The 27,823-nt window shown below is 47.3% G+C and overlaps 1 protein-coding gene across 1 annotated transcript in view; it reads right to left on the bottom strand.

The window, feature by feature from the left end:
- FBXO7 (F-box protein 7) overlaps nucleotides 1-27,823 on the bottom strand; it is a 136,765-nt gene that overhangs the window by 47,154 nt on the left and 61,788 nt on the right. Inside the window, exon 8 of the mRNA XM_078669386.1 lies at nucleotides 13,496-13,672. Coding sequence (XP_078525512.1) covers nucleotides 13,496-13,672 — 177 coding nt within the window. The remainder of the gene's footprint in view (nucleotides 1-13,495; nucleotides 13,673-27,823) is intronic.

Genomic DNA, 27,823 nt, shown 5'->3' with positions numbered 1-27,823 from the left:
TCAACCAGTGGAAATCTCGTAGACCCCCCCCCCCCGAGACCGAGGAAAACGTAGGCAGCTGAAAAAGAAGTCTTGCTGCTGCGCTGCCTTATGCACCAGCTGCAGCCTCAGGATGGTTTTCTTATCTGCTCCCAGAAAGAGGACATTACTGTAACCCAGTCTTGAAATAACAAGTGCCTGGATCACAGTTCTCTGGGCTGAGAGAGGAATAAGCCATAGAATCTTCTTCCACCATTGCAAGATTGCAAAACAGGTGGATGAAATCTTAGCCACTTTTTGTTTCATCGATAGATGTTTATCTGTAAAGAAACCCAGATTCCAAACACTTAACTAGTATGTGAAGAGATCCCAATTTGGGGGGCCAATGTTGTGGTCCCCAGAGGTCGCGTCTTTTGCCTAAGATCATAGCTTCCGTCTTATCTCCATTTAATTTGAGCAAATAATTCTGCATCCAAGAGGGAAGTTTGCTTAATCCTAGCTTCAGGTCAGAGGGCTTATATCCTTGTGACGGGGAGAGGGAAAAGATAATCTGTGTATTGTCAGCATAGGATAAAAGGGATAGTAAAGCATTTGACAACCTCCGCAAAAGGTCAGACATATATATCAAATAAAAGCGGACTGAGCACCGAATCCTGTGGGACACTGTGAGGGGATGCATAAGACTTGGAACAGGCAGTTGCTGAGGAGAACTGGAAGGTCCGGTGCCTAACACCTTCCATGCTCATGATGAGCTCAGCTCTTCGTGAGGCACGGTGGCGCTGTACTCATGAGGAGCTGAGCTCGTCATGACCCGCGCAGCGCTCACACGCCGGGATAATTCCCCTGCTGAGCGATCCACGAAAACGGGCGTGGTCATGACGAGCTGAGCTCGTCATGAGCACAGCGCCGCCGTGCAGCGTGACGAGCCGAGCTCGTTACAAGCACAGTGGCGCTGCTCCCGCTCCCACCAGCGCCGCGGGGGAATTAGCCCCGTGGCGAAGGGATTAAGAAAGTAACAAAACCATTATAAAGCCAATCCGTCCAAGCCTAGTGACTGCAGGGCTCTCACCAGGGTCTGATGGGACACCATGTCAAAAGTGGCCCTAAGATCTAATAGAATGAGTACCGCAGTTTCGCCATCATCTACACGACGCCTTAGCATTTCAGTAACACCCAACAGTGTGGATTCAGTAGAGAATCCAGCTCTGAAACTTGATTGAGAGGTGTGAAGAAAGTTCTGGGTTTCGACGAAAGAGATCAGTTGACCATTGGCATGCTTCTCCAGACTTTTTGAGAAAATAGGGAGCAACTGATTAAGGCGAAAGTTAGACGGGACGGAGGGATCAGAATTGGCTTTCTTTAAGAGAGGGAGGACCATAGTGTGTTTCCATCCGTGGGGGAACTATCCTGTCCTTTAAGGAGGCATTTAGGAGCTCCATTATCGTTGCTAGAACAGAGGGATCCAACTGCTCTCATACATGTGATGGTACGGGATCAAGCGGGGTGCCAGATCTGATATTAAGGAGAAGGTGATTGAAAAAGGTAGAGTCCATAGGGGCCCCTAGTGTCCAGTTTGGGGGAAAATCTAGTATTACGTGTGGGATCAGATACAGCAGGAGCCTCTCTAACATCGAATGATTCTGCTACCTCTGACTTGGTATCAAATGTGTTTTCCCTTCGTAACACCGTGTGTATATTTTCAACTCTGTCGATGAAGAAGAGGGAGTTCTTCACATTGGCTAGGGGAAAGGGCAGGAGCCTTTGTCAGTTTCTTAGTGCTGTATAGTTATTTTAATACTTTGAAAAGAGTTTTAGTGCAATTTTGTGACTGTAGCATTGTTTGTCAGAAAAATTCTGCGCTGGCCGCTTTGCATAAACTATGGTATGCGCTAAAAGTTTTTTTTAAATGTTATTTTAGTTTATTGTAGTGTTTCCTCCAACACCTTTCCAGCGTTTTACGTTTGGACTTCTCACTTTTAAGCCTAACCATAAACCTGGGAGCCGGAGGCAGATGTCTGTTTGAGCATTTAGTTGAAAGAGGGAGGCATACAACTACTGCTTCTAAGCTCCCGTTCTCTTATGGAAATTTGTTTGAGATTAGGTCTACTATTGGCCAAAATCTTATTGAATGTTGTAACATTAAGCCTAGCCCAACTTCTAGATTTTCATTCCGACACCGTACAAGGCGGAGTATGAGAGGAGACCACTTTAAGTAAACGGAACAGCGAAGTGATCAGACGAGGATAGCGGGAGGCGACGGAGACTACTAAGTTCAGACAGATTGGAAAAGATGGGGTCCAGTAAATGTTTGGCTGCATGAATGGGATTTGAATTGCACAGTCGCAAATTCATCTCCCTAAATCAGCCATAAGTAAGGTGATTTTAGGGCAATTTGAGTCCTCTAAATGAAGATTAAAATCACCAAAATTGTGAAGTTAACCGCCTTTAAAATACAAGGGGCTACTAAATCTAGAAGAGAGAACACCCATTTTCCCGCTGGCCAAGGGGGACGATATGGCAGTATGTCTGAAAAAGTGAATTTGGGCGTAAGTGCGATTCTAAAAAGTAAGCTTTCGCAATCCGGTGCAGTAAAATCTTCTATTTTGCACTCAAACTTTGTTTTGCAAATGATTGCCACACCTCCACCTATTTTATGTTGCCTGTTTTTTTCTAATTAAAGAGTAACTGGATGATAGGGCACCACCTACTACATCGGGGCCCAAGCCCTCATGTATCAATGTCTCTGTTAGAAAGACTGTATCCGGTTGCTTATCTAGTAGGAAACCCGGGATATGAGCTTGATGTTTAGGGAGAGAGCGACAGTTGATATTAAAAAATAGAAAATCATTGTAGCCTTAGATACTCAAATATTTGCTACAAGAACCATTGCATTTATAAATTGTGCAGGATGCCTTGAGGGTTTCTTTTATTGCCCTGCAGCAGGACATCCGGCAAGTACCTTATGATTGTTGAAATGCAGGTGGCAGTGCTCTGGCTTATTGTCACAGGTGAGGTCTACAGAAAATCTATTTACTGCCTACAGGCAGCATGCTAGAATGCGGGCAACCTGCGTCAGGGCCAGCCAATGCGGATGGTCCACATGGTGCTACCAGCCTGTGAGTCTGTCAGCAATGATGACCTACACGGTCAAGTTATCAGTAGTTACCAGCTGTAAGACTGCTGTCCTTTTGATCTTTCTCTCTTGTTCTCCCTTTTCTTATATATTTCATCACAATACGCAGGACGAAGTGAGGGTGGGGATGCAGCTCTTGCTGCTTTAGAGAGGGGTGGGGGAGAGCAGCTGGAGCTTATCACTGTATTTGTGTGCATTTTGTGGTGCCATACAAACCAGGAGGTGATTTGGCTCTTTGCAATTGGATGCTTTGTGGCGACACTGGACCAGTTAAGCCATCCTCAATGTCCACTGAATCCAAATGCTAGGGGTCGTTTGATGTTAAGTGCACATTTGTTGGTAGGCGCTCGATGGAAGTGGGGAAAAAGAATTGTCATCTAACCACCTTTTTTGTTTCCCCTTCTCACTTTGTGAAATCTGACTTGAAATTTTTATTAAAATTGTATGACTGCTGCATGTTTATCTTTATAAAGAGAATATTGTTTTTGTCACCTTGTTTTTTCTATTGGCTCCATGTCTTTATTCCTTTTCCCCGCTCCTATTTACCTCTGCATTTATCTGCCTGTTTGGCATCAGACCAACCAGTCAAACGCTCCTTCACAAGAGAAGCACTGCTATCGGTTTGGAGAGTGGGTAAGCCCCCAACCTCTATTATGTTACAGCCATGGGAGAATTTAAACAAGCATTGAAAATGCAATAGGTCTCGCCCTCGTTTAAGTTAAAGCAATTCTGTTTGTAATTAGGTGGTTTTTTAGCTTTGCTTTTATTAGTGTTTTTCAAACTTTCATGTACATAACATGCATATATATGTATATGTATGCATGTATTTATATAGATATGCATATATATATATATATATATATATATATATATATATATAGATATATATATATATATATATATATTTATATGTATGTATATATACATACACATACATAAATGCATATATGTATATATACACACACACTATATATGTGTGCACGTAGAGAGAGGTAGAGTGTGTAGTAGAGAGAGGGTAGTATAGCGTGTGTAGTAGAGAATAGTGGAGTAGTAGAGAGTGTGTAGCAGAGAGCAGTGAGTGTCTAGTAGAGAGTGTGTAGTGTAGAGAATAGGAGAGAATAGAGGGTGTGTAGTAGAGGGTGTGTAGTAGAGGGTGTGTAGTAGAGGGTGTGTAGTAGAGGGTGTGTAGTAGAGGGTGTGTAGTAGAGGGTGTGTAGTAGAGGGTGTGTAGTAGAGGGTGTGTAGTAGAGAGTGTGTAGTAGAGAGTGTGTAGTAGAGCGTGTGTAGTAGAGCGTGTGTAGTAGAGCGTGTGTAGTAGAGCGTGTGTAGTAGAGCGTGTGTAGTAGAGAGTGTGTAGTAGAGAGTGTGTAGTAGAGAGTGTGTAGTAGAGAGTGTGTAGTAGAGAGTGTAGTAGAGAGTGTGTAGTAGAGAGTGTGTAGTCAGTCAGGGAACCAACAAATGTTACATGTGTAGAACTCATGATGGATATCGGATTCACACAAATACGTAGTAGTCCGGGAACAATTATAAAAAACTAAGACATACCGTGAGGTCGTCAGAACCACAAAAGAGAACAGTCTTTGACAAGAGTAAGATTCTCTTCAGAGAAAGATCACTGGTAATGGACAGCATAAAAATATATGTCTGATGTATCACTTATATCATGGTGATCAAAAAGTAAGCCAGAGAACTAATCAATGTCGCTTCTACAGGTCTGAGATTCACATGCTCACAGTACTAATGTAGTAACCGTAAGAGGATTAATACTTTTACCATGAGTTAGGGCGGTAGATATGTGGTCTGATTTATTTATTTGAAACTGCTAAGGAGCACTGGCAAAATAACAGGTGTGGCTTGTTTTAGGCGTATATCTGTAGTTGTGTTGTAGGTTTAGATGAAGCAGCAGCAAACTCACAGAGGCACCGAAATACCGGTCAGGTGACATGCTGTGTGAAGCACACGATTTCAGTTTACATGTTTAAGCCACGCCCTTAAATACATAGCCTATGCCTCTTTAAAGAAATTGCTATTTCCACTTCTTTGGAAACGCCCATTTTAGAGACCCTTTTCATCCTATCTAAAGCACTGGGTCTAACCTATATCGAAATATATGAATTAATTAATCCAACAGCGTAGAATTTCAGCCTTCATTAATAAATGCAGCAAGCTGAACTCGCTGACTGTGACGTCATCAGGCTTATTGTTGTGTGACAGGACCTTGTTGGAAAATTCAGGGTCGACGGTTATGTGATGTCACACCTGTGATGTCATTAAGGTCAAACGACGTACGATGTCCCTTCTGCTATCGCTAGCATTTTGGTGAATCACGCGCATGGAGCCAACTAAAATGACCATGACTTCAAATTAAATGTAACCTCCGTGCATGTTAACAACCCAACCCGAAATCCTGCACCCACTTAAATGTAAATTGATAAATTCACATTTTCAAACAATCCTACACCATTACAGATCATGTACGTCTAGGTGAAAAAGACTTGCTCTCAGTAGTATTAGCACCTTACAAGTTGCATTCCAATTTTAGGTATGTTCTTAATAAACGTATCGGATTCGGACAGTGCTCGAAATAAAATATAAAAGAGCAGGTACTCACTATCCCTGAGCATCTCGGAAGTGCCAGTATGCTACCATTAAAAAGTATTGCACCCCTGTTGAGAAGTACCTTGCAAATTATAAAGTGCAGGTCCTCCGTGCCCGCCCACTTTAAGCACTGGATTCGGGGAATTCTTTCACCAGGCTCCGCGATACGCACACTCACTATGTAGACAGTTAAGAGTTCTTCACACACAGGCACACTGCAGACCTGAGGGGATTTCAACCCATTTCAAAATACTAATGAGTTCCCTGTAAACTTATTTGCGACTCTGCAGAGTAGATTGTGGGGAAGTGAAGCACACTACATCCATCTACGAAACCGAGACACATGCATGGAGTGAGTGCTCCTGCCCGAGTCTTGGTGCTGTGCCATGCTGCCTGCCAGGCGCGCAACACCCATTGGGCTCACAGGGCTTCAGCCCCCCCCCCCGCACCCCCCCCGTCGTGTGTGTCAGCCCGGGCGGAGACAGGTTCGCGGGCTGGCGAGCATCTAATTGCAGCCGCACCAGAGTACTTAACAGGTCTTTAAAAGACCATTTACTTGTAAATGAGGCTTTTGTTGTGTGTTCACCCCTTCTAACAGCTACTCTGTCTATGGTTGGAAGAATTAGCCCCCCCCCCCCCCCCGAAATATTTTTCAGCCCGCCCCCCCCAAATTTGGCTCTAGTTGCCCGCCTGCTGCCTGCACTCACAGCAGCTGATCTGCCATGGAAATAGCAGCGGTTACTTATAGCACAGGCGGAATACACACTTCAAGAAATCAAGCACCACCAGCGCTTTATTTCCCCAGCACTATATACATAGGAGCGGGCTTCTTTGTGGAGCAAGGCAGAGCAGGGCCTACCTCCGGGGTATACACACGGGTAACTTCCCACCTCCCTCCTACCTGCAAACTGAGGCAAATCTTATTAAAGTCCACATAACTCCCAGCTTCCGTTGCTCGCCAAGGGTCCGAGAGATTGCCCCTTCCCTAGGGATATGCTTCACCTTCCGGGCGCCATCCCTGTTCCCATCCTGACCCACAACTTGTCCCCCTCCACGCACGGAGCGCCCTGCGTCAGAAACCCCCTCCCATGAGTAACAAAGTAACTTTAAAGAATGCCAACCTCAACAGGGCCGCCTCGGTCATCCACGCCTGATGCCATGTTGGAGTTGGCAACTCCTGTGCATATATTTAAAATACCCTTTCATGTGCCGAAGTAATGATATCCACGTTGAATAGGGTTACTACGTTTTACAGAGAGAAAAACAATTGTCCCTTGTTTGCGGGCCTTTCTCGTATCTAGCATTAGATACAAGCAAGATCATGTTTGTTCAGGCACTTGAAGCAATGTAATTTTGATAATTCTATTCATAACTACAGTTACGTAGGAGAGCGAGCGTGGTGGGCGAGGTAACAGGAGCAGAGGAAGGAAAGGAAGACGGGAAACAGGGGAGGGGAAACGAGGGAGAGGAGGAGGAGGAGCAGCGAGCAGGGGAGCTTGAAACTAGGACATGGGAGGAGAAAGAGGTTGTCTGACGTAGACTTCTCTTCGCCTGCTTTCCTTCTGAAGTAAAAGTTTTTTATTATCTTTGTGGGGCCATGTATTTAGCCCCATAAAGATAACAAACCTTTTGCAGCAGAATGAAAGCAGGCCAGTACGTCCAAGTGGGATGGGCAAAAAAGAGAAAAGTGTACTCACACTAACCTCTTTCCCAATGGCTGGCCACCGTTTAGCATAAACGTTGGCGGGGCTTAAAGCCCGTAACTAAAAGCTCCTCAAAATCATTAGATCTCGCGAGCGAGACTGCGCATGTGCGCAGATCACGCTAGGCTTCGACCTAACAAAACGGTATGCACATCATGCAAGTTCGCTTTAAATAATGAGTAAATAAAGGAGATAGCTACACTGAACCGGAAAACCTCCAATAATTCACCAGACAATCCTATAGGATGCATACTTATCAAAGCTAGGTCGCTAGTTAATAGCATGGAATTTCAAGATTTAATTGAGCCAACATCTAATTGATATACCATTTATAACTGAAACTTGGCTAAATCCGGCAGCTGGCCTAGATCTTATTACTGTACCTCCAGAATATTCCGTATTTAGGTTAGACCCACATGCAGAGTAATGTTATGTTATGTTAACTCCATTTTTTAAGCGCACAGCTGCCCCAGCTAAGGGGCGTCCCGGCGCTGCGCCTGGAAAGGAACACAACACAAACCGAGCGAAAGAAAAGATCAAACATAAGGAAAGTTAACATCGGTTTGGGAAGATATAGGTTTTTACGACTTTCCTGAATGTCAGAAGGTCGTCAAGAGCACGCACATGGGCAGGAAGAGAGTTCCAAAGTTTAGGGGCAAGCACTCTAAAGGTGCGACCGCCGGACCTGCTCCTTAGAAAACGAGGGACTACAGCTAAATTTTGTCCACAGGATCTCAGCAGACGGGAAGGAGTGTAAGGAAGAATGAGATGCTCCAATATCTGAGGAGAGGCAAGTTTTAATATCTTAAAAACAAGACAGAGACTTAAATTCTATCCTCTGAAGCACAGGCAGCCAATGGAGCTTGATAATAGTGCTTCTAGCAGAACAGAATCTTGGGAGACCGACTAACGCCCTAGCTGCAGCGTTCTGAACGCGCTGCAGTATCGTAATTTCAGCCTGATTGGCCCCAAGCAGCAACGAGCTCGCATAGTCGAGCCTAGACAATATGACTGCCTGGATAATCAATTGACGAGTTGGAGCGTCAAAAGATTTCAGCACCGGCCTGAGCCCCCGTAGGTTACCAAAACAGGTCGCAGCTATTTTTTTGGTATGACAAGAAAAACTGAGCATAGAATCCAGCCAAACACCCAGATTTTTCACCTCAGCAACAGGAGTCGGGGTAGGGCCAAGATCGGCTGGCCACCACTTATCACCCCAAAGGTTACTCTGTTTGCCCACAATCAACACCTCGTTTTTTTTTAGCGTTGAGCTGCAGGCAAATAGCCGTCATCCATCCAGCCACCGCACTGAGACCCTCACGAAAATTGGAGGCCGCAGGATCAGAGTCCCCACTAAGTGCAACCGCAAGCTGCGTGTCGTCAGCATAAGACACCATTGTAAGGTCCCAACGCTTGGCGACAGCAGCCAGCGGCTGCACATAAAGGTTGAAGAGCGTGGGGCTCAATGCCGATCCCTGCGGGACTCCCTGTTCGATGCTATGGGGTTTGGACTCAAAGGGAGGCGTAGAGACCCGGAAGGTGCGATCAGAAAGAAACGATCGAAACCATTCCAGCGCCACGTCCTTGACACCCGCCTCTCCCAAACGCTGCAGAAGAATTGCATGGGAAACAGTGTCAAAGGCGGCACTAAGATCTAAAAGTACCAGAGCCGCCGTTTGACCCGCATCCAACACAGCGCGCAGATGTTCAAACATGGAGAGAAGGGCTGTCTCAGTGCTGTGTCCAGCACGAAAGCCATTCTGAGAAGGGTCTAGAATGTTGGCAGATTGAAGATGATTGGACAGAATGCCGTTTACATGGGCTTCTGTCACCTTCCCAGACCATGGAAGGAGGGATATAGGACGGTAATTCTCGAGTTTTAGAGGGTCCAGTGACGTTTTTTTCAGGATGGGGGTAACATGAGCTTGTTTCCATCTCGAGGGGACTACACCCGAAGAGAGGGATAGATTTATGAGATGACGAATAGGGGGCAGGCAAAAGGCAGCTGAATCTTTAAATTGAGCAGGCCTAAGTGGATCCACAGGAGATCCAGATTTCACTTTAGCTGCCAATTTCTCCAACTCCTCCTCTGAAAGAGCTGAGAGTGTCGAACGAGTCAAGTTGTTACAAGGAGTGGAAACCAACTCCACACTTGCCAGCATAGTATTAGGGAAGGAGCGGTAGATATTGGTCACTTTATCAACAAAGAAGGCTGCGAGAGCCTCGCAGTGAGATGGTGAACAGACCTCAGGCACTGAGGCTCTATTAGCAGTGAGATCCTTTAAGACTTTAAAAATCAACTTTGTGGGATTAGGGCTCATATTAAATTCATGTGAATAATACGCTGCACGAGCCCTGCAAACGGCTCGATGATAGAATTTAACTTTGGCAAGATAGAAGGTTTTCAATCCCACCTCATAAGTCTTACGCCATGCTCTCTCTGCTTGTCTGCAGGTAGCTTTCAGAAGCCGTAGGGAGTCATTGTACCATGGACTGGATCCTGATCGGCGGCTCTTACTCCACGCCGCAGGCATCAAGGCATCAAGGGCTTTAGTGATCCAGTCACAAAAAAGGGTATATCCAGACTCAACATCCTCAGATGGAGCCAGAGGGAAGGACTCCAGAAAATGGTGGAATTCCGCAAGTTTAAGTTTTTTCCAAGGACGTCTAAAAATAGTTCTGTCAGATGTTTTATACAGAAGGTCCTTAGTGGTGACCTGAAACTCGATAAGATGGTGGTCACTCCAAGCTATAGGTCTAGGCGGACTAACCTTGACCACACTCAAGTTGGTAAACAATGGGTCCAAAGTATGACCACCCTCATGTGTGGGGTGGCGGATCAGCTGCGATAGCTGAAGAGCCTCTAGATCAGCAAGGATGCCGCTTATCGCTGGAGTATCAGAGGCATCGAAATGGAGATTTAAATCTCCCATGATGCTAAAATTAGCTGAGGCAAGCGCCATGGAGCTAACAAACTCAGGAAGAGCTTTCCTAAATAGTGCATCACTGCCTGGCGGTCGATATATCACCAGCCCAGACAGAGTAAAATGATGGTTAATAGTAGCAGCAAAGAAAGCTGATTCACAGCCAGCTATATCTATAGGTTTCCAGATACAGGGATAGCAGGATTTTATAGCCATGGTGATACCTCCTCCTCTGGAATTGCGATTAAGCGTAAAGATAGCATAGTCCGAGGGAAGTGCTAAATTGATTATGGCCGTGGCCTCGTCCTGCAGCCAGGTTTCAGTCATGCAGAATATATCAGGGGATTCCTGAGATAGCAGGTCGTGAATATCCTGGTAATGTTTAGGCAAAGACCTGACATTAAGATGCCAGATCTTTAAATGTGAAGATGGCTGTGTATGAAGAGCAGGAGTAGCCGAAAAGGAATCCAGAAAGCAAAGGGGTGTTGTAGAAGCACGTAAAGGAGTGGGGATGGGGAGACACAACCTACCCCAAGGGCAATCATAAGGGCCACAGAGGAGGTGGAATTGCGGTTATTTGTAATACAATCTACACTGTTAAATGCATACAATTTCCCCACAGCGACGACTACGAAGCATTTACTTTTGTAATAAATTTAAATGCAAAAAACACTCACAATGAAATTCTCATCTACCGCCCTCCGACAACAAAAACTCAGTTTATAAAATGTATTAGCTCATGTCTTGAATCCAGACTCAATTACTGTAATCTCACTTTTCTTGGTGATTTTAATTATCATCTGGAAAACACCTCAGACAAATAGTCCAGCCATCTTATAGATATCATGACCAGTTTTGTCCTGTTTTGCCCTGAAAAAAATAGTTAATTGCCCGTCTAACGCGGCTGGACACACACTTGACGGAATCTTTACCGACCACGCATTTCTTTTCTTCTGGAAGGCTCCCCCTTACATGGTCTGATCATCTAGCCCTACTATTTGATATTACATCTATCGGAGGCCCTAGTTCTAATGCCCCTTCTCCCTCATGGAACACTGTTAGACCTTGGCACAAAAAAGTCCCAGAAAAACATAATATTCTACTATCCTCTCCCCCACCCGGAGGAACATATCCAGACAATATGGTTGCTAACTACAATACGTGACTAACAAATGCTACCACCCTTTTAGACACCCAAACAAAAGAACGGCACCGTCTGAACCTTGGTACTTGAGCAAACCTAACACACAAAATTGTCAATCATACCTTCTGCGATACACTTGCGTCAGTTTTCCAGGCAAAAGTGGTGTGTCTGTTCGTATTTCACCTCTTGGACGTCAAGCCTAACCAGGTCGAAAGTCAATATCAACTGAATTAAAACAAATGTCTTTTCAATATCCTCTCCGCACTTATTTCTGAACAAGGATTTCGACTGCTTCATAGCACCGAATCAGGCTCACGTGACCACCCCTGTGCCCCTAAAACTCTTCCATCAGATAACAGGTGATCGCTGCTCACCTCACTCCCATTCTAAAAAAAAAATCCCCGCCCTGGAATATTTCCCAAAATCTGGAAAATGGCTTCTATTCTGCCTTACTAAAATAAAAATAAAAAGCACAGCTCCCTTCTTAGATCCCAATAAATATCGCCCTATTCCACGCTTACCCGTCCCAACTAAAATCATAGACAAAGCGCTAAACCTTCAGCCATCAGACTTCATCAACAAAAATGAATTACTAGATACAGTTTTCGTAAACAGCACAGCACCAAAACAGTCCTTATAATGGCTGCAGAAAACATAAGAACAAACAAAGATCGTGGTGATGCTGCTTTGATTCTTTTGGACCTCTCGGCAGCTTTCAACACAGTCAGTAATAGGATCCTCATAAGCCGCCTTCAAGGACCTGGGCATCAGAGATGCTGCTCTCTCCCTTCTAGCCTCCTACCTCTCAGCGAGAGAACGGCAAGTAGCCATAAACTGCTTTGTGTCAAAATCCTTCATACTCCCATGTGGAGTCCCACAAGGCACATCCCTGAGCCCCACGATGTTTAATCTTTACATCACCTCTCTATTGATCAGAGCTTTTGGGTTTGCAGTGGTGTCGTATGCAGACAACATTTATTCTATCAGGGTCAGGCAACTATTTCCGGACAGCTGAAATTTTCCACAAATGCATGGAAAACATTAGCTCATGAGAGAACTGCTTAAGACTGAACTCGGGTAAAACTGAGGTTCTGCTGTTTGGTAACAACAGTATATTCTGGTCCTCAGATTGGTGGCCATAGAACCTAGGTTCCCTTCCTACACCAGAGGAGAAAGTTAGTAATCTCAGAGTTATATTTGACAGGTGACTTACTTTTGGAAATCAAGTGAACCAAATTGCTTCGGCGGTGTTTCACCTCCTAAATATTATCAGGAGAAGTATGCCATTTATCCCCCACCCCCATCTTCAAAAAATCGCGGTCACAGCACTAATCTGGTCTAAATTGGACTACTGCAATGGGCTTATATGAACATCCAACCGAAATTGACAAAACTTAAAACCTTGTACAATGCAGCACCACACCTTATCTTTGGCCTGTCAAACTTCAGTCAGCTTCTACAGCACTACGTGTGCTTCACTAGCTGCCCATACGGAAAAGGATTACCTTGAAAGCCTTATGCATTGCCTATAAAGCTCTGCATAATTCTGGACCAGAATTTTTTTATCCAGAATGTTAGATATTATAGGCACTCCAGATCACTTTGTTCTTCAAATGCAACATACGTGATAGTCCCAGCGTTCAAGAAAGCCCTTTGGGGTAGAAAAAGTTTTTGACCAGCACTGTAAAGATCTGGAATTCTCTTCCTCTTAACCTCAAATAAGCCCAACATTTCCTTCAATTTAGAAAGACCTTGAAAACCCGGCTCTTCCCTTTTTCTTAGTCCTACATGATACTTGCCCCTTGCAAAGCAGTGCCAAGACATCTTCGGTCACCCCATCCCACCAAACATAATTGTACCTTCGGGTATTCAGGCGCTATACAAAACATATTAACTTAATATCTATTAAACCATTTCATAAAATTATTAGAGAGAAATTGTCACGTTAAGCACAACAGCAGATATATATTTATTTTATGTATCTTTTGCAAAACAAGTTAAGACAGCTGGTCACCTCTGAAGTCCCGCTGGTACAGGAAACGCCAGAGCGAGGGGTCACTGGTTGCCACATGGAGATCATGGCAGACGGTAGAGAGCGCGATGACCGACTGCATGTCCAGGAGCCTCAGGATGCGCAGCTTCAGCTCCAGGGGAAGCACCACCAGGCCAAAGACATCAGGAAGGTTCAAAGCTGCATGAAGAGCAAGCACAGCAGGGGAAACGGTTATTAGGAATAAGGAGACGTGGACAGGAGGAAAAAAAGAAGATATGGTCAACAGAAGAAAGGCAAAGAATGGGGAACAAGTGAGAAGAGAGGAAAGAGGAAACTGGTGCGATTAGATGAAGTGGCGACAGAGGTGGGGAAAAAAGTGATGTGAGCAAGAGAAGGGTGAGTGGTGAGGAGGTGAAGATGTCAAGATGTCAAGGAAAGCCGAATGGGAGATGCAAATAAAAAGCACAGCGGAGGCAGAAGGGATGAAAAAGGAAGGAGACAGAGCGATTGAGAGAAGAGAGTAAAATATTAGGAAGAAGGGGAACTGAAATAGGGAAATAATTTAAAGTACAAAACGGGTCTAGAGAAAAAAACTGTGAAGATCAGGAAGGAGAAAGACGAGAGGAAGTAAGAGGAACATACACGAGGTGAGTAACTGAGAATGGGATAGTGGGTTAATGAAAATGGAGTAGATATGGAAAAAGAATCGCAGGAAGAAGGTACAGAGAGGCAAAAGGTTGTAATTTTACAGTCAACCCTTGCTACATTTCTTTTTTTTTTTTTAATATGGTAACCGATATTACAAAGATACGCCGGATTACTGCAGATGAAAGGCTCTGTATGAGGGCACTTAAGTGCATTGACAATGTAGCCATTCCCACATCTAGAGTTTCTGCTCTCTTCAGTACGGTCAGTATACAGTTGGCAATGAAGCAGTCATCTCTTGCGCTCTCTCTTCACTTGCTTCAAGAGAGGTAGGGTGTAGCAGGAATGGGAGAGTGCTGCGGAGCGCCCTTTCTAAAGCGCCATGTATTACAGAGATAATGTCGACAGGTGAAAGAATGGAAAGTTTGACTTTAGTTCCACGCTCACCTTTCAGGCTCAGCTATCCAAAGTAAGAGACGTAGTTCCATCACTACATATGACCAGTGAAAATTTTGCCGACTTGCAAATGGCACAGTTTTAGTAGAAACATAGCAGTGCTGATTAAGTTGGTGACTTATGAAAACGTAAGGCACAAACAGGGTTCCTCAAATATACTCAAAGATCAGGAGATCATAGGTTTAGACACTGTAAGATAGTTCAGGCCAGGTAAGCTTTTTGACCAGACACGCTATGCTATGCAGATCTGATACAGTCCAACATGAATGAGCTTCTTTGAAACCATTATGTGTAATTAACCAGGTCTATGAGAGTATTGTTCTAACAATAATGAACTACCTAGCTAGCACCCTTCGAAACACAAACAAGACCACATCCATCTATTTTCCACCAATTATTGCATAAGGCTTTTTTATACACAAATGAAAATAATATACAAATGTTAATATTAAATCACTTCCCCTAGTTGGGAGCCAGCAACAGCAGAAGGATGTAGGGAATGAGGAAACACATCAGCCAATTACTTCACACGATTTTATCTTCTGGTTCTCATGGAATGGGTGTTTGTAGTAAAGGGTTGAAATAGAGGAGGGGAAACTCCTGCTTGGGTCAGACCATGTACTAAACAGCCAGTACACCACATGCAATCCATACACTAACAAGCAAACACTATCCCGCACCGTCATCGCACCAAACATAATTGTACCACCAATCCGAACATTCTCATTACATCGCTCACTTCTCAGTGAAGGATGACGCAGAAGCTATCAGCAGGCACAACCGTGATGCAGGCTACAACACATCAACCACACACGCAAGCCAGAAAAATGCCTCCTCATCTACAAGAGATCATGTTGCTTGATCCTTCAAGATTCCAAAAATCTCAAACAAATTGAGCTCCTCAACTTCCACTCACACTATTCTGCCTACAGACAGTTTCCACCTAAATCACAATTCAGCAGGACCCAAGAATTATTAAATGGAAGAAATCCCAGCCTCGTTAGCAGCACATCCATCTGTGGACACGACAGCATATTCTTAGCTATTGTCAATCCTCCCAAGAGACTATTTCACAGAGAATTAAATCACTTTCCATACCCTGAAGGAATGATCGCTTAGGCATACATTATCTTATTAGACTAAACGAGCACTAAACTTTTTATCTCTGGAAAAAAATCTTTCATTTTTCCTGCAACTTCAAGAAGCTTTGGATAACTCTATAATGTTAAATAAGATGTGCAAATTGTATTTTTCTTTTTCTTTTGATTTTCAGGTTACCCAAATCCCAATATAGCCAGTTGCGATGAAGGTGGTCTTTGACTCATTAGTGAGCCAAAACGTCATCTCTACCTCGATGATTAGATTGCCCGGAATGATTTCTCACAGCTAACAGAGATTGCTACTTTACCTGTACAAAGATAATGCCGTTTTGAAAGAATATCTACCACTGTTTTCTATGGTTTTTGAAGTTCGGAGGATTAAACATGCTGATCCCGGATTTTGCTTTTTCGCTTTGGTGCACCTTTCATTAGATATGTAGTAACACTTTTTGAATATATAAATGCATGTATGTATGTAAATATTTATGTACATAGATGATATTTCTATAGTGGGAAATCTAGCCAAAAGGCTGCGGAGCGCTGTACATGTTCAAAGAATACCCTTAATGTACGAGTTACTTACCGTCCGTAACGATGTATCTGGTAGAAACGATTCTAGCCGCAGATTCCTCAACGAAGAATTATCCACAGGCGTGAGACTGGATCGGGAAATTTTTTGCCCAGCATCCCTGCGCGTCGGGGGACGGCATCAAGCGGCTACGCCCAGGCGGCGTCCGCGTACGTGACGTCAGCGAGGTCACATAAGTCCAGCCCCGGTGCGCCTACGTCAGTTTTCTTCGGAGAACGGTTCCACGCCACAACGCGGAGCCGTCAGACAAAACTGTGGGCTTATGGGAACAGTGTGCGAAAGAGCAGAAAAAGTGGAAAAGAATGGTGAAGAGCAACACCATAAGGAGCAGTCAACACCGCAGCAGCCAAAGGCAAGGAAAGAAAAGAACAGAGTACAGCCCTGAACAGCCACCCTGCCAGGATGTAGATAGTCCCCCCTGGAGACAAGGAACTCAGACAAATTGTCACAACAACATACAGCAGGACTACAACCCCAACCAGGAACAACAAAGGGGAAACTGGTTTCAAGACAAATAGGAAAACAAATCCCCAGGGGAACCACAGCACAGAGTGCAGCAAACCCCCTCCCCCCCGGGAACAAGGGCAAGGCACGAATAGATGACCCCAACCCAGAAGGTAGCAGAGGGACCAGTACCCCTAGCAACCAGGGAAGAGGAAGGGGAGGGAAGAAAGTGAAGGCAAGCCCCCAACCCGGACCAGAGCGGAGGGGCACAGGAGAACATCGAACTCCATCCTCCAAAGAGTCAAGAGGAGGAAGGAACAAGAACAGAACAAATATCCTGTCAAAAGAGTGAAAGAATGCACTCACAGAAGCCACAGCCACCCACCGACAGGCGAGTGCAGAAGACCAAGCCAAAGGTCCTCGCAGAACGGGGAGGAAGGGCGGGCCGTGAACGAATCTGCAGCTAGAATCGTCCCACCTCACCCCACCGACCACGACCCCCTGACAACCTGGGCCTACGTGAGCATCGAAGACACAATCAAGATCATGGGCACAATCCCCTCCGGCTCGCCTTCTGACCCTTTCCCACACCACATCTTCAACAAAGCCGGCAGCTCCACCGCACCCCACCTGCGCAACATCATCAACCTCTCCTTCGAGACCGCACCTTCCCTGAGAGCTGGAAACACGCAGAGATCAACGCCCTACTGAAGAAACCCAAGGCAGACCCGAGCAAACTCAAAAACTTCCAGCCCATCTCCCTGCTTCTGTTCCCAGCTAAGGTAATCGAGAAGATAGTCAACATCCAGCTCACCCGCTACCTCGAAGACAACATCCTAGACCCCTTCCAGTCAGGATTCCGCAGCAACCACAGAACTGAGACCACCCTCATCGCCGCCATAGACAACATCAGGATTTATCAGGATCCTACTGGACAATGGCGAGACGGCGGTGCTCATCCTTCTGGACCTCTCCGCCGCCTTCTACACAGTCTGCCACCACACACTACGCACTCAACTCCACGACACAGGGATCCGAGACAAAGCCCTGGACTGGACCACCTCCTTCCTCTCCGGCAGAACCCAGAGAGTCCGCCTCCCACATTCCGATCCGAAGCCTACGAGATCATCTGCGGCGTTCCGTAGGGCTCCTCCATCAGCCCGACGCTGTTCAACATCTACATGGCGCCCCTCGCATGCATCGCCCGACATCACGACCTCAACATAATCTCCTACGCCGACGACACGCAACTGATCCTCTCCCTTGCCAAGGACCCCCTCGCCGCCAAATCCAACCTCCATCAGGGAATGAAAGCCGTTGCCGAATAGATGGAGGACAGTCACCTTAAGCTGAACACAGACAAGACGGAGATCCTCATCCTTGGGCCCAACCCCTCAGCATGGGACGACTCCTGGAGGCCCGCGTCACTGGGGACACCCCCGCACCCACCAACCACGCACGCAACCTGGGAGTCAACTTCGACTCGAAACTCACCATGACCAAACAAGTCAACGCTGTCTCCTCTACCTGCTTCAACACCGTCCGTATGCTCCGCAAGATCTACAGATGGATCCCGACTGACACAAGGAAAACAGTCACCCAGGCCCTAGTCAGAAGCAGACTGGACTACGGAAACGCCCTCTACACCGGCGCACCGACCAAGCTCATCAACAGACTGCAAAGAATCCAGAATGCCTCTGCACGCCTGATCCTCGACGTCCCGCGCTGCGACCACATCACCCCCCACCTCAGGAACCTGCACTGGCTCCCTGTCGACAAAAGAATCTCCTTCAAGCTCCTGATCCACGCACACAAGGCACTTCACAAGACCGGCTCCGCAGACCTCTCCCTGGCCACCGCCCCGCGCATCCGTAGAACCACAGCTGGAGGCAGATCCTTCTCCCACCACGCTGCCACAACCTGGAACACCCTCCCCCTCATCCTACGACAAACCGAAGACCTTCTAACCTTCAGGAGGCAACTCAAGACCTTGCTGTTCGGCCAGTAGTAACAGCACCTACCCTCCCCTCCCCCCCAGCGCCTTGGAACCCTTGGGGGTTATGTAGTGTGCTCTACAAATGGTATTGATTGATTGATTACCAGCTACATCGTTATGGAAGGTAAGTAACTCGTACATCTGATAGAGACTACTAGCCGCAGATTCCTTAACATAGAATAGATACCCTAGCCATACCCACAGGGAAGGAGGGTCTGCGAAAGGGCCCCACCGGCCTGGACATAACAGAGGGCCCAACAGGGGACCAGGCCAACGGACAAGGCGAGGAGCCACGTCCCCGCAGGCAAGGGGACCCCCATAGCAGAACACCACCGATCCCACGTGGGGCGGGGGAAGAAGAAAAGGAGAAAGAGGAAGCCCATTCCACTCACAGAGGAAACAAGGCAAGGGGAGGCCGAAGCACCCCACGTCCTTACAGGGTTACAGAACCGCCTTCCAAGGCCAAAGGCAAGGTAGAGGCAGAGGAGCAACCCAGAGGCTCCAAGTAGACAGGGCGAAAGAAGTAAGAACAGCCCGGGGAACCCAGGAAGACCGGCAGGCTGCGCCCAAAAAGAGGGAAGAACACAAGAACCTTCCCAACCCCCAGGCCAACGAACATGAGGGTGAAGAAGAACCGGACACACCACAGAGAGGGGTACGCACACATGACCCAAAAGGAGCAGAACCAGCGTCACTACGCCAGGCCGCAGACAGCAGGTCAGACCTGACAAACAGCGCAGCAACCTCAGAGAAGGACACCTCGGGGTGCCAACCAGGCATTAACATTCAGCACAAGGAAATTGCACCTGCAAGTACATAAGCGCCACGGAGGGCAGAGACCTGCAGGCGACCACAACTCCCCAGCACACACCGAGCTATATACCAGTACCCCACATAGGGTATGTCAGTCCCAAACATGGGAACCCTCTTAGGAAGAAACTTCTGCAGCAGAGGACAACAGAAAGAGCTATGGGGGAAAAAGAAACAGCAGAAGGCTTGTCAAGCAGCCAAGAGAAGAACAGGAGGCCAAGTCTCAGTGCCAACCTGGTGTGAACAACCTTCAACAAAACTCTCACACAAGAAGGGCTGGCCAGAAGCCAACAGAGCTACAGTTCCAACAAAGAGGACTCTCAGGCATATGAAGCAAACAGATCACACAACGGGGGCGACTCTCCCCAACGAAAGAACAGCTCACCAAATCCAAACCAACCCACAGGTCACTGAGGGGGAGGAGGAAGAGGAAGAGGAAGAGGCAGCCGAAGCCCCGTCAAGAACCTACGGATGGCAGAGTCCAGCGGGGCGTGGAACAAGAGGGTGCCATCAAAGGGAAGATCCACCAGCCGATCCCGCACATTCTCCGGGAACACACTGTCCCGAAGCCAAGCATGGCGGCGAAGGGCAACAGAAGAAGCCAGGGCAAGACCAAGCACTTCCGAGATGTCCAGAGCGGAGCGAAGAATAAACGCCGCCAGCTCCCGGCCATCTGACGCATGGTGCCGCAAGTCAACACCAGCACCCTCCTGAGAAGCTGCAGACCCAAAGGACTCCGCCGAGTCCCACAAGCAAGATGTGACCCTCGCCAACACACAAAGTGCTAAGGGCCCGCAGAGCCGCACTGGTCCAGGCAAACATATTGCGGCCCCAGGAGTCCAGCCAGCGGGCCTCCCGGGAGGGTGGAGCCAACAGCGAAGGCAGGGAAGTAAAGGCAGTCCGCAAAAGGGGGCCACTAGCAGAGGGGTGGAGGGAAACACACGCCGGGTGACGCAGCACTGGAAGGTACCGGTGCAGAAGGTGTTGTGGCACCGGATCCCCTGTGGCGGGGCGCCCCCAAATCCCAGTCAGAGAAGAATGGAGCTAACCTTCAAAGGGGAGCAGCAGCTCCCTCCCACCAGAGCCCTGGTGAAGAACCTCCAAAAAATTATACGCGGGGAAATGGGCAGCTGGATCTCCCATGCGCAAAATTCCCACAGCCGTGGAAACAGCACGAACGAAAGCCACACTCCCTCGCGGCGGAAAAAGCAGCTCCTCCGTGGGGGACGGCTGCAAACTAAGACGGCCATCTCCTAAACCAAGCATAGTGGGAAAGGGACAGCCCCGAAAGGGAGAAAGAGCCACCGTATATGTCTCCATCTGGGCACTCAACGCCCCCTCACCGGGGAACGGTGGATAGGGGGACGATACGCGGGGCCGCATAAACCACGGCGAGCCCACACCCCCAACAGGCCGGAAACCAGCCCTCGCGGACAAACTGCAACACTTACTGACATGGGAGCACCGCTCAAGCGGCACAGGAGAGGGATGAGGACGACGACGATGACGGCCGCTCAGAAAACCTTCCGCAGAAGCTGAGCAAGGCGACGAAGCTGATCTGGACATGCGGGCCGAGAGAAGTTTCATCCGGCGTTCCCGCCGTGACTTGGCTTCAACCGTTGGCACGCCTCGCAATCAGTGGAGCTGTGATCCTCCCCCAAGAACCACATGCAAATGAGGTGATGGTCCGTCGCCAACATCAAGCCTCCACAAGGCGAACACGTCTTGAAGCCTGAAGGCATCCGCGCACTGTTCCCACAACACACGAAAATCGAAGGAAAGGCCTAAACCGGCCCAGAGCATGAACCGGATCCGCGTTGCAGGCGGAAAAGGAAAAAACTAACAAAGGCGCGCCGGGGCGGGACTTATGTGACGCCGCTGATGTCACGTACGAGGATGACACCTGGGCAGCGCCGTGTGATGCAGTCCCCTGGCGCGCAGGGATGCTGGGCAAAAAAATTCCGGATCCAGTCTCACGCCTGGGAATAATTTTACGTTAAGGAATCTGCCGCTAGTAGTCTCTATCAGATTCAACAAGTAAGAGGAGAGGATTCTGGGTTGTAAATAATGAATGCATTTGATCCAGTGTTCTTTAAAGAGGAGAGTTAACATTTTTCCTAAATTAAAGTAGCATTGGGTCGTTCTTGAAGAATGAGAGAATGTTGTTCTAAATCCAAGGTGCACAGATGGAAATGCTTGTAATCATGTTTTCCCCCTTTACACTTCTTAGTCCGTAGGTTTGCAGATTCAACCAGAGATGGTGAGCCTGTCAAAAAAAATAAGCAGGGGTGCTTTGTAAAGGATGCAGCTGCTTTTGAAGATGGTGCGGGACAGAAAGGGGAGCCCTTGGGGTTCCATCATAATGGGGGTGATGTGATCATATTTCTTTAGACCCTGGGTGTGATGTGATGTGCTGTGCTGCGGCATGTAGGATGCCCCTAAGGGGTGCAAGTGTGAAGTCTGGGAGTCCACCACACTCCTGCCAGATGAAAGAGTATACGAGGGTTTTAACAGCAGTACTGAAGTTGGTTTCTGGAAGCACTGGTTTGACCTCCTTTAGAAGCGAGAGCTGGTAGCAGGTCAACCTCATATTTTGGCAATGTGTTCCTTGAGGGTGAGTTTGGTTGTTTGCTTAAGAGTGCAGGAACAGTAGGCCTCACTTATGATAGCTAGGCCGCCTCCCTTCTCATGTGTGAGCTCCACACGATGGATGCTGTAGCCTGTGGAAAGGGCATCTAGGATGTTCAAATATGAGGCGTGAACCAGGTTTCTGTAATGAAGGTGTGAAGCTTGTGAAATCTGCAATGACTAGAGCTTGGAGTACTACAGAACAAGCACTGATGAGCATGAGCTGGAATTGCTGTTCTGTAGCTTGAAGGTGTATTGTAGTTAATGTGATGTGTCTGAGATTGGGTTGTTGTGTTGTGTGAATGCTATGTGAGGGTCGTCTACAAGTGGGCGAGACTGGGTGGACTGGCAGTATCAAGAGCTGGGTGATGGTTTTGATTTTATCTTACCTTGTAGGTTGCAGTAGAACATGGGTTCAGGCCCAAGGTTCTTCCTGGCCTTAACGGAACATGCCATAATCAACAGGAGAGAAAGGGTCAGCAAGCCACTCTTGTACCCCTTGGTAAATAGTTATAAATCAACAAAAGAGTGACTACAAAACTAAAACAATCAGAATAGTAGTATAGTTGCTACCACCAGAAGTAGTAGGAAAATATGGTGAGAGATACTCAGTGTGAAAAAAGAACCCTCAGGCACCAACAAAGTTGATAGCCAAATATCTTCATTGGGTCCTAGTGTGGAAAAAGAAAATGAAACTGTGGTTCAGGCGGTGGATGTGGATACGCTAGGTCCCAAGGCGGGTAGTCGCCCGGAAAGAAAGAGTCTGGGCGTGAAGGTTTCCCCCTGCCACCAGCCTATGGGGTGCACCCATGATTAATCAACTATTTTGCAGTCTTTTATAAATTATAAAGACCGAAGGAGACAAACGTCCATGCAACACTTAAAATTAAGGTTGTATAGTTCCTTTGTATTTTTAGTTTACTCCACCTAAGGTTTGGTGCCTTAGCGTGCGCCAAACAGGTGGTGTAAGACTATTTATTTGGTCCTGATGAATGCAGAGCTGACTGTAGGCTCATAAGCAGAAACATGTCGACCGTTTTTTTCTTTATCTTTTCCTAATGCACTTCTTATGATTACGTAGAAGGACTTGATGGTTCAAACTAACTTAGCCATCCAAATGTCCATTCTTTCACAGTTTTAATGGAGTTAGAACTACCCTCATATTAAAGGAGATTTTCAGTTTGGGGAGTAGTCCACACTCTTTTTACTCACCCCCGTTATCACAGTTTCATTTTCTTTTTCCACACTAGGACCCAATGAAGATATTTGGCTATCAACTTTGTTGGTGCCTGAGGGTTCTTTTTTCACACTGAGTATCTCTCACCATATTTTCCTACTACTTCTGGTGGTAGCAACTATACTACTATTCTGATTGTTTTAGTTTTGTAGTCACTCTTTTGTTGATTTATAACTTAACGGAACATGTCCTTATCTCTGTCCGCCCTTTGATGGGGACACAATCGGCGGAACATATCCTTTGTGCTGCAATTGAAATCTTTACCATTTTCAGCCTTGCCAATACATTTGGGAAAGGCAGATACATTGTTCCTAATGGGAAGCCACTTAAGTATACAAGATGCTTTTTCTGTTTCCATCTAGGATTTCTTGAACCTGATAAAATTTGAAAGCCTTATCTTGAGAAGAGTCCGTCCTTGCCCATCAACATTCTTTTTTCGCTTCATTCCTTAGCCTAACCTCTCCTGCTCCAAAGTTTCCCTATTTTTCTCTGAGACAATTCTCTTGCAGTGTGAGGTGCCCTTGTTTTACCCTCGAAGATGAGCATCTTTATTTTCTTAAGGGCTATTAAGTTTGTTGGAAGCAGATCCACTGATATAGCAAAATTCAAATCTTCAGGACTGCCTCTATAAACTACACAACTGGCCAACTACGGACGATCCCTTTGATTCTTATTGGTCCCTTAATGGCGCCCATTAAATGTTCAACGTAGAATATTAGGGGCGTGAATGGCTGATGGAAGGTACAACAAGCTTTTGATTATTTGCAGTGACATACCATTGATATCTGCCTACTGCAGTAGTTACATATGAGGGGCGCCACTCCGACGCGCCTGAGGGTGAGTTGAGTTGGTAAGAAACATGGAGCCTGCTACTCAAACTATGCAAATGAAGTTGCGATGATACTCTGGAAGGGGCTGCATTGGAGCTTTATGATTCACAGGCGCAGTATGTCATCCTAGAAGGAGTCCTTCGGGGTCACCCGCTAATATTGGTGTGGTGAATGGGCCCAAGACGGACGATACCCTTGTCTGTACTGAGGTCTGGAGACTAGTGGGAAAGCAGGACCCTGGGGAAGTGCTGGGGGGGTGGGAACTTCAACGTGGTGCTGGACGCCTGTTTAGATAGATCTCGTGATTACGCGCCACCCGCACCCACAAACTGCTGCGCAACTACGCACCATTTGGCTTGCCGCCCATCCCACACACAGCTCTCAGGGAATATGCATAACAACCACTCACAATAGTTAGTCCAGAACCAACTTCTGGCTGGCCACCAGAGACAGTCTCCTGGACCACTCCATGTCCAGCATCTCCAATGTAGGTTGTGTGATCATGCCCCAGTGCTCCTGAAGCTCCGCCTGCCCAAAATGGTCCTGCATGTGCTTTCTTGGTGGCTCCCCTCTGGTGCACTAAAAGACCAGGTGTTCCCAGGTGAAATCTGGAAGGCCATTATAGAATACTTCAAACATAATTCGCAATCTGAAGACTCTATGTCCACGCTGTGGGAGCCCTTTAAGGTGGTCACACGCAGGGTTTGTGTTGCCAAATAGGCAGGGGGCCTTAAGGCACTTCGGGTGGACCGGTTTTGTCTGGGGCCGGAAATTCACACTTTGGAACTATGCTTTTTCAAATCTGGTGGGAGTTCTCTGCTCATGTCTATCTGTAGCAAACTCATGGTCTAGAAGGAGGTAGCGCAGCAAGAGACACATTATCTGGAGAGGGTGGACCGCGCCTGGAATTACGGTGAAGGCGACAGAGCTGGCAAAACTCTGTACGGGTTTTTGTGTAAACCCTTGGGCAAGTGATCATGTGGTCGAACTTCTTACCACACCCAGATTTGCCTTTAAAAGGTCAAGGAATATTAAGGATATTCTGGTGCATACTAGACCAAAGAAGGCTGAGCCACCTAAACAAACCACTCTGTAGCAACTACCGCCTGTACGGGGACACTACCAGTGCGGCTCCTGCAGTGTGTGCGCCTTCACCAGCACATACAAAACTATCCTCCTGACGGACACCTTCCGCTGGGAATTACGGGGTCACACGAACTGCAACACTCCCAACTGCATGTACTTATTGAGATGCCCATGCGGTCTCCAATACGTGGGCATGACCTCCCGCCCCGTGAAAATCCAAATCTCTGAAAATAGAAGCAACTTCTGTTGCAAGAAAACAAACACTAAGATGTGCAGACACTACTTAGAACAGAACCACACGGCTGACTCATTATCCTGGCTAGTTCTCGAAACTTCCCCAGACAGATCCAAGCACAATCTTTTCCTCAAGGAACAGAGGTGGATACACCGATTATCCACAGATAGCCGGGGATTGAATGAGGATATTCCATGGAGCGCTCTGTGAACACGTCTCTGCATATACATTCCTTATCTGCCTAGCGACCTATGCCTAGTTCAATGTACTTCCTCTGGTTTGCCCCAATATTTGAGACTATGGTTAATTCCTGTGACAATATCTGTCTAACAACACTAAACAAATGCCAGATTAAGAGACCAGACAGAATATGGCTAATTCGCTTACCACTGAACAACATTGCCACTTAGCGATAAAACCCAGGCTATATTTACTTACTTTTTATACACTACCCTCCACTCCATCATTATTATTATTATTATTATTATTATTATTATTAGTGACGGACGGATTTGATAAATTTATCTTTTACCCAAGGAGTGGTGCCCCCTAGTTGGAAGGGAGTGGTTGTCAAGGATCTCTTGAAGAAGCCTAACTTGGACCCCGCTGACCTTGCCAACTTTAGGCCTATTTCCCTGTTCCCCGGCCTTAGCAAGGTGGCGGAGAAGCTGGTGAATCGTCGCCTCTCGGGCTTCCTGGAGTCCAACTCCCTTCTGGGTGACTCCCAAACGGGCTTTCGCCCCGGTCAGGGGACTGATACTGCCCTGCTGGCAGTCGTGGAGAATGCCAGGAGCATTTTGGATTCAGGGGGATCGGTGGCAGTGATCCTGCTGGACCTCAGTGCGGCATTTGACACCGTAGACCATCAGGTGCTTCTCCAACGGCTGTCGGGGGTGGGGGTCTCTGGGATGGCCCTGCAGTGGTTTGCGTCCTTTTTGGATGGCCGGACGTTTGAGGTGTGGGAAGGCCACGAGAAATCATCATCGGTCCCTCTCCAGTGTGGTGTGCCACAGGGCTCATCGTTGAGCCCTACTTTATTTAACATTTATATGGCCCCCCTGGAGAGTGTGATACTGCCCCTGGGTATCAGGATTAATAGCTATGCTGATGATACTCAGCTGGTGGTAGGGCTTCCCCAGTCGGCTTACCATCCCGACCGGCTGCACACGTGTTTGGATAAGATCTTCACGTGGATGTGTAGCTCAGCACTCAAGCTTAACGGCTCCAAAACGGAACTGATGATGCTGGGGAATTCCCCTCCCTCCTTATCTCCGAGCAGCTGGCCTAGCTGCCTGGGAGCGGCTCCCACCCCCAAACAGGAGATCAAGAGCTTGGGGGTGTGGTTGGAGCAGGACCTTTCTTTTAAGACACACGCTAAAAAGACCGCAGGCGGGTGCTTTGGTCTGCTCCGATCAGCCCGGAAGATCTTACCTCTCCTCCCAGTGGCCTCTAGGAGGTTACTCATCCAGGGGCTCATCATCTCTCGGCTGGACTTTAGTAACGCGTTGTTTCTGGGGGCTCCAGAGTCCACCCTAAATAAACTGCAGCAAGTGCAGAATGCGGCCGCTAGGCTCCTGATGGACCTTCCCATGCGTCAGTCTGCCCGACCTGCGCTGAAGGCGCTGCACTGGCTCCCTGTTAGGGAGAGGGTGAAATTCAAGGCACTTTGTATGGCCCATAAAATCTTGCAGGGGAAAGGCCCACCTATCCTATGGGACATGGTTCAATCTTATAAGGCTTCCCGTTCCCTCCGTTCAGACCATCAACACCTGTTGCAGGTCATGAGGGCAAGGAAGGTAAGAACTGGTGGCAGAAGATTTTCCAACAACGTGGCCATCCTGTGGAACTCCCTTCCTCTGCACTTGCGCTCGGAAACAAGCTTCTTACGCTTCCGCAAGCTGTTAAAAACCCACCTGTTTCCTGCTTAATTCCTGTGTCGCGTGTCATGGCGTCTCTCTCTGGATAAGCGCGGGGATGCCCAAGGGTAACCAGGCGCGGTATAAAACTCCTTAATAATAATAATAATAATAATAATAATAATTACTGGCCCTGACACAAGCAGTAGAAAGTAAGTGTACCATCTATACAACGCCAACGGTGGGGCTCCAACTACTGGAAAAACATGTATCTAGGGTTACTACTTACCTTTAATACCAGCCCACCCTTATCCTTCCCTCCTCAGCCTCAACCCCTATGGCTTCTCCCTTGATGTCAGACCCACCGGGTACTGTTGACACCCCATAACTCTAACCTTTAGGTGAGTAACAGTATTTCCGATCCCCTGGGTCTGCGA

Source organism: Lissotriton helveticus, chromosome 1_1, assembly GCF_964261635.1.
Source record: "Lissotriton helveticus chromosome 1_1, aLisHel1.1, whole genome shotgun sequence".
NCBI classification, from domain to species: Eukaryota; Metazoa; Chordata; class Amphibia; order Caudata; family Salamandridae; genus Lissotriton; species Lissotriton helveticus.
The sequence above is the reverse complement of the archived record's forward strand: the minus strand, read 5'-3'. Positions and strand labels throughout refer to the sequence as shown.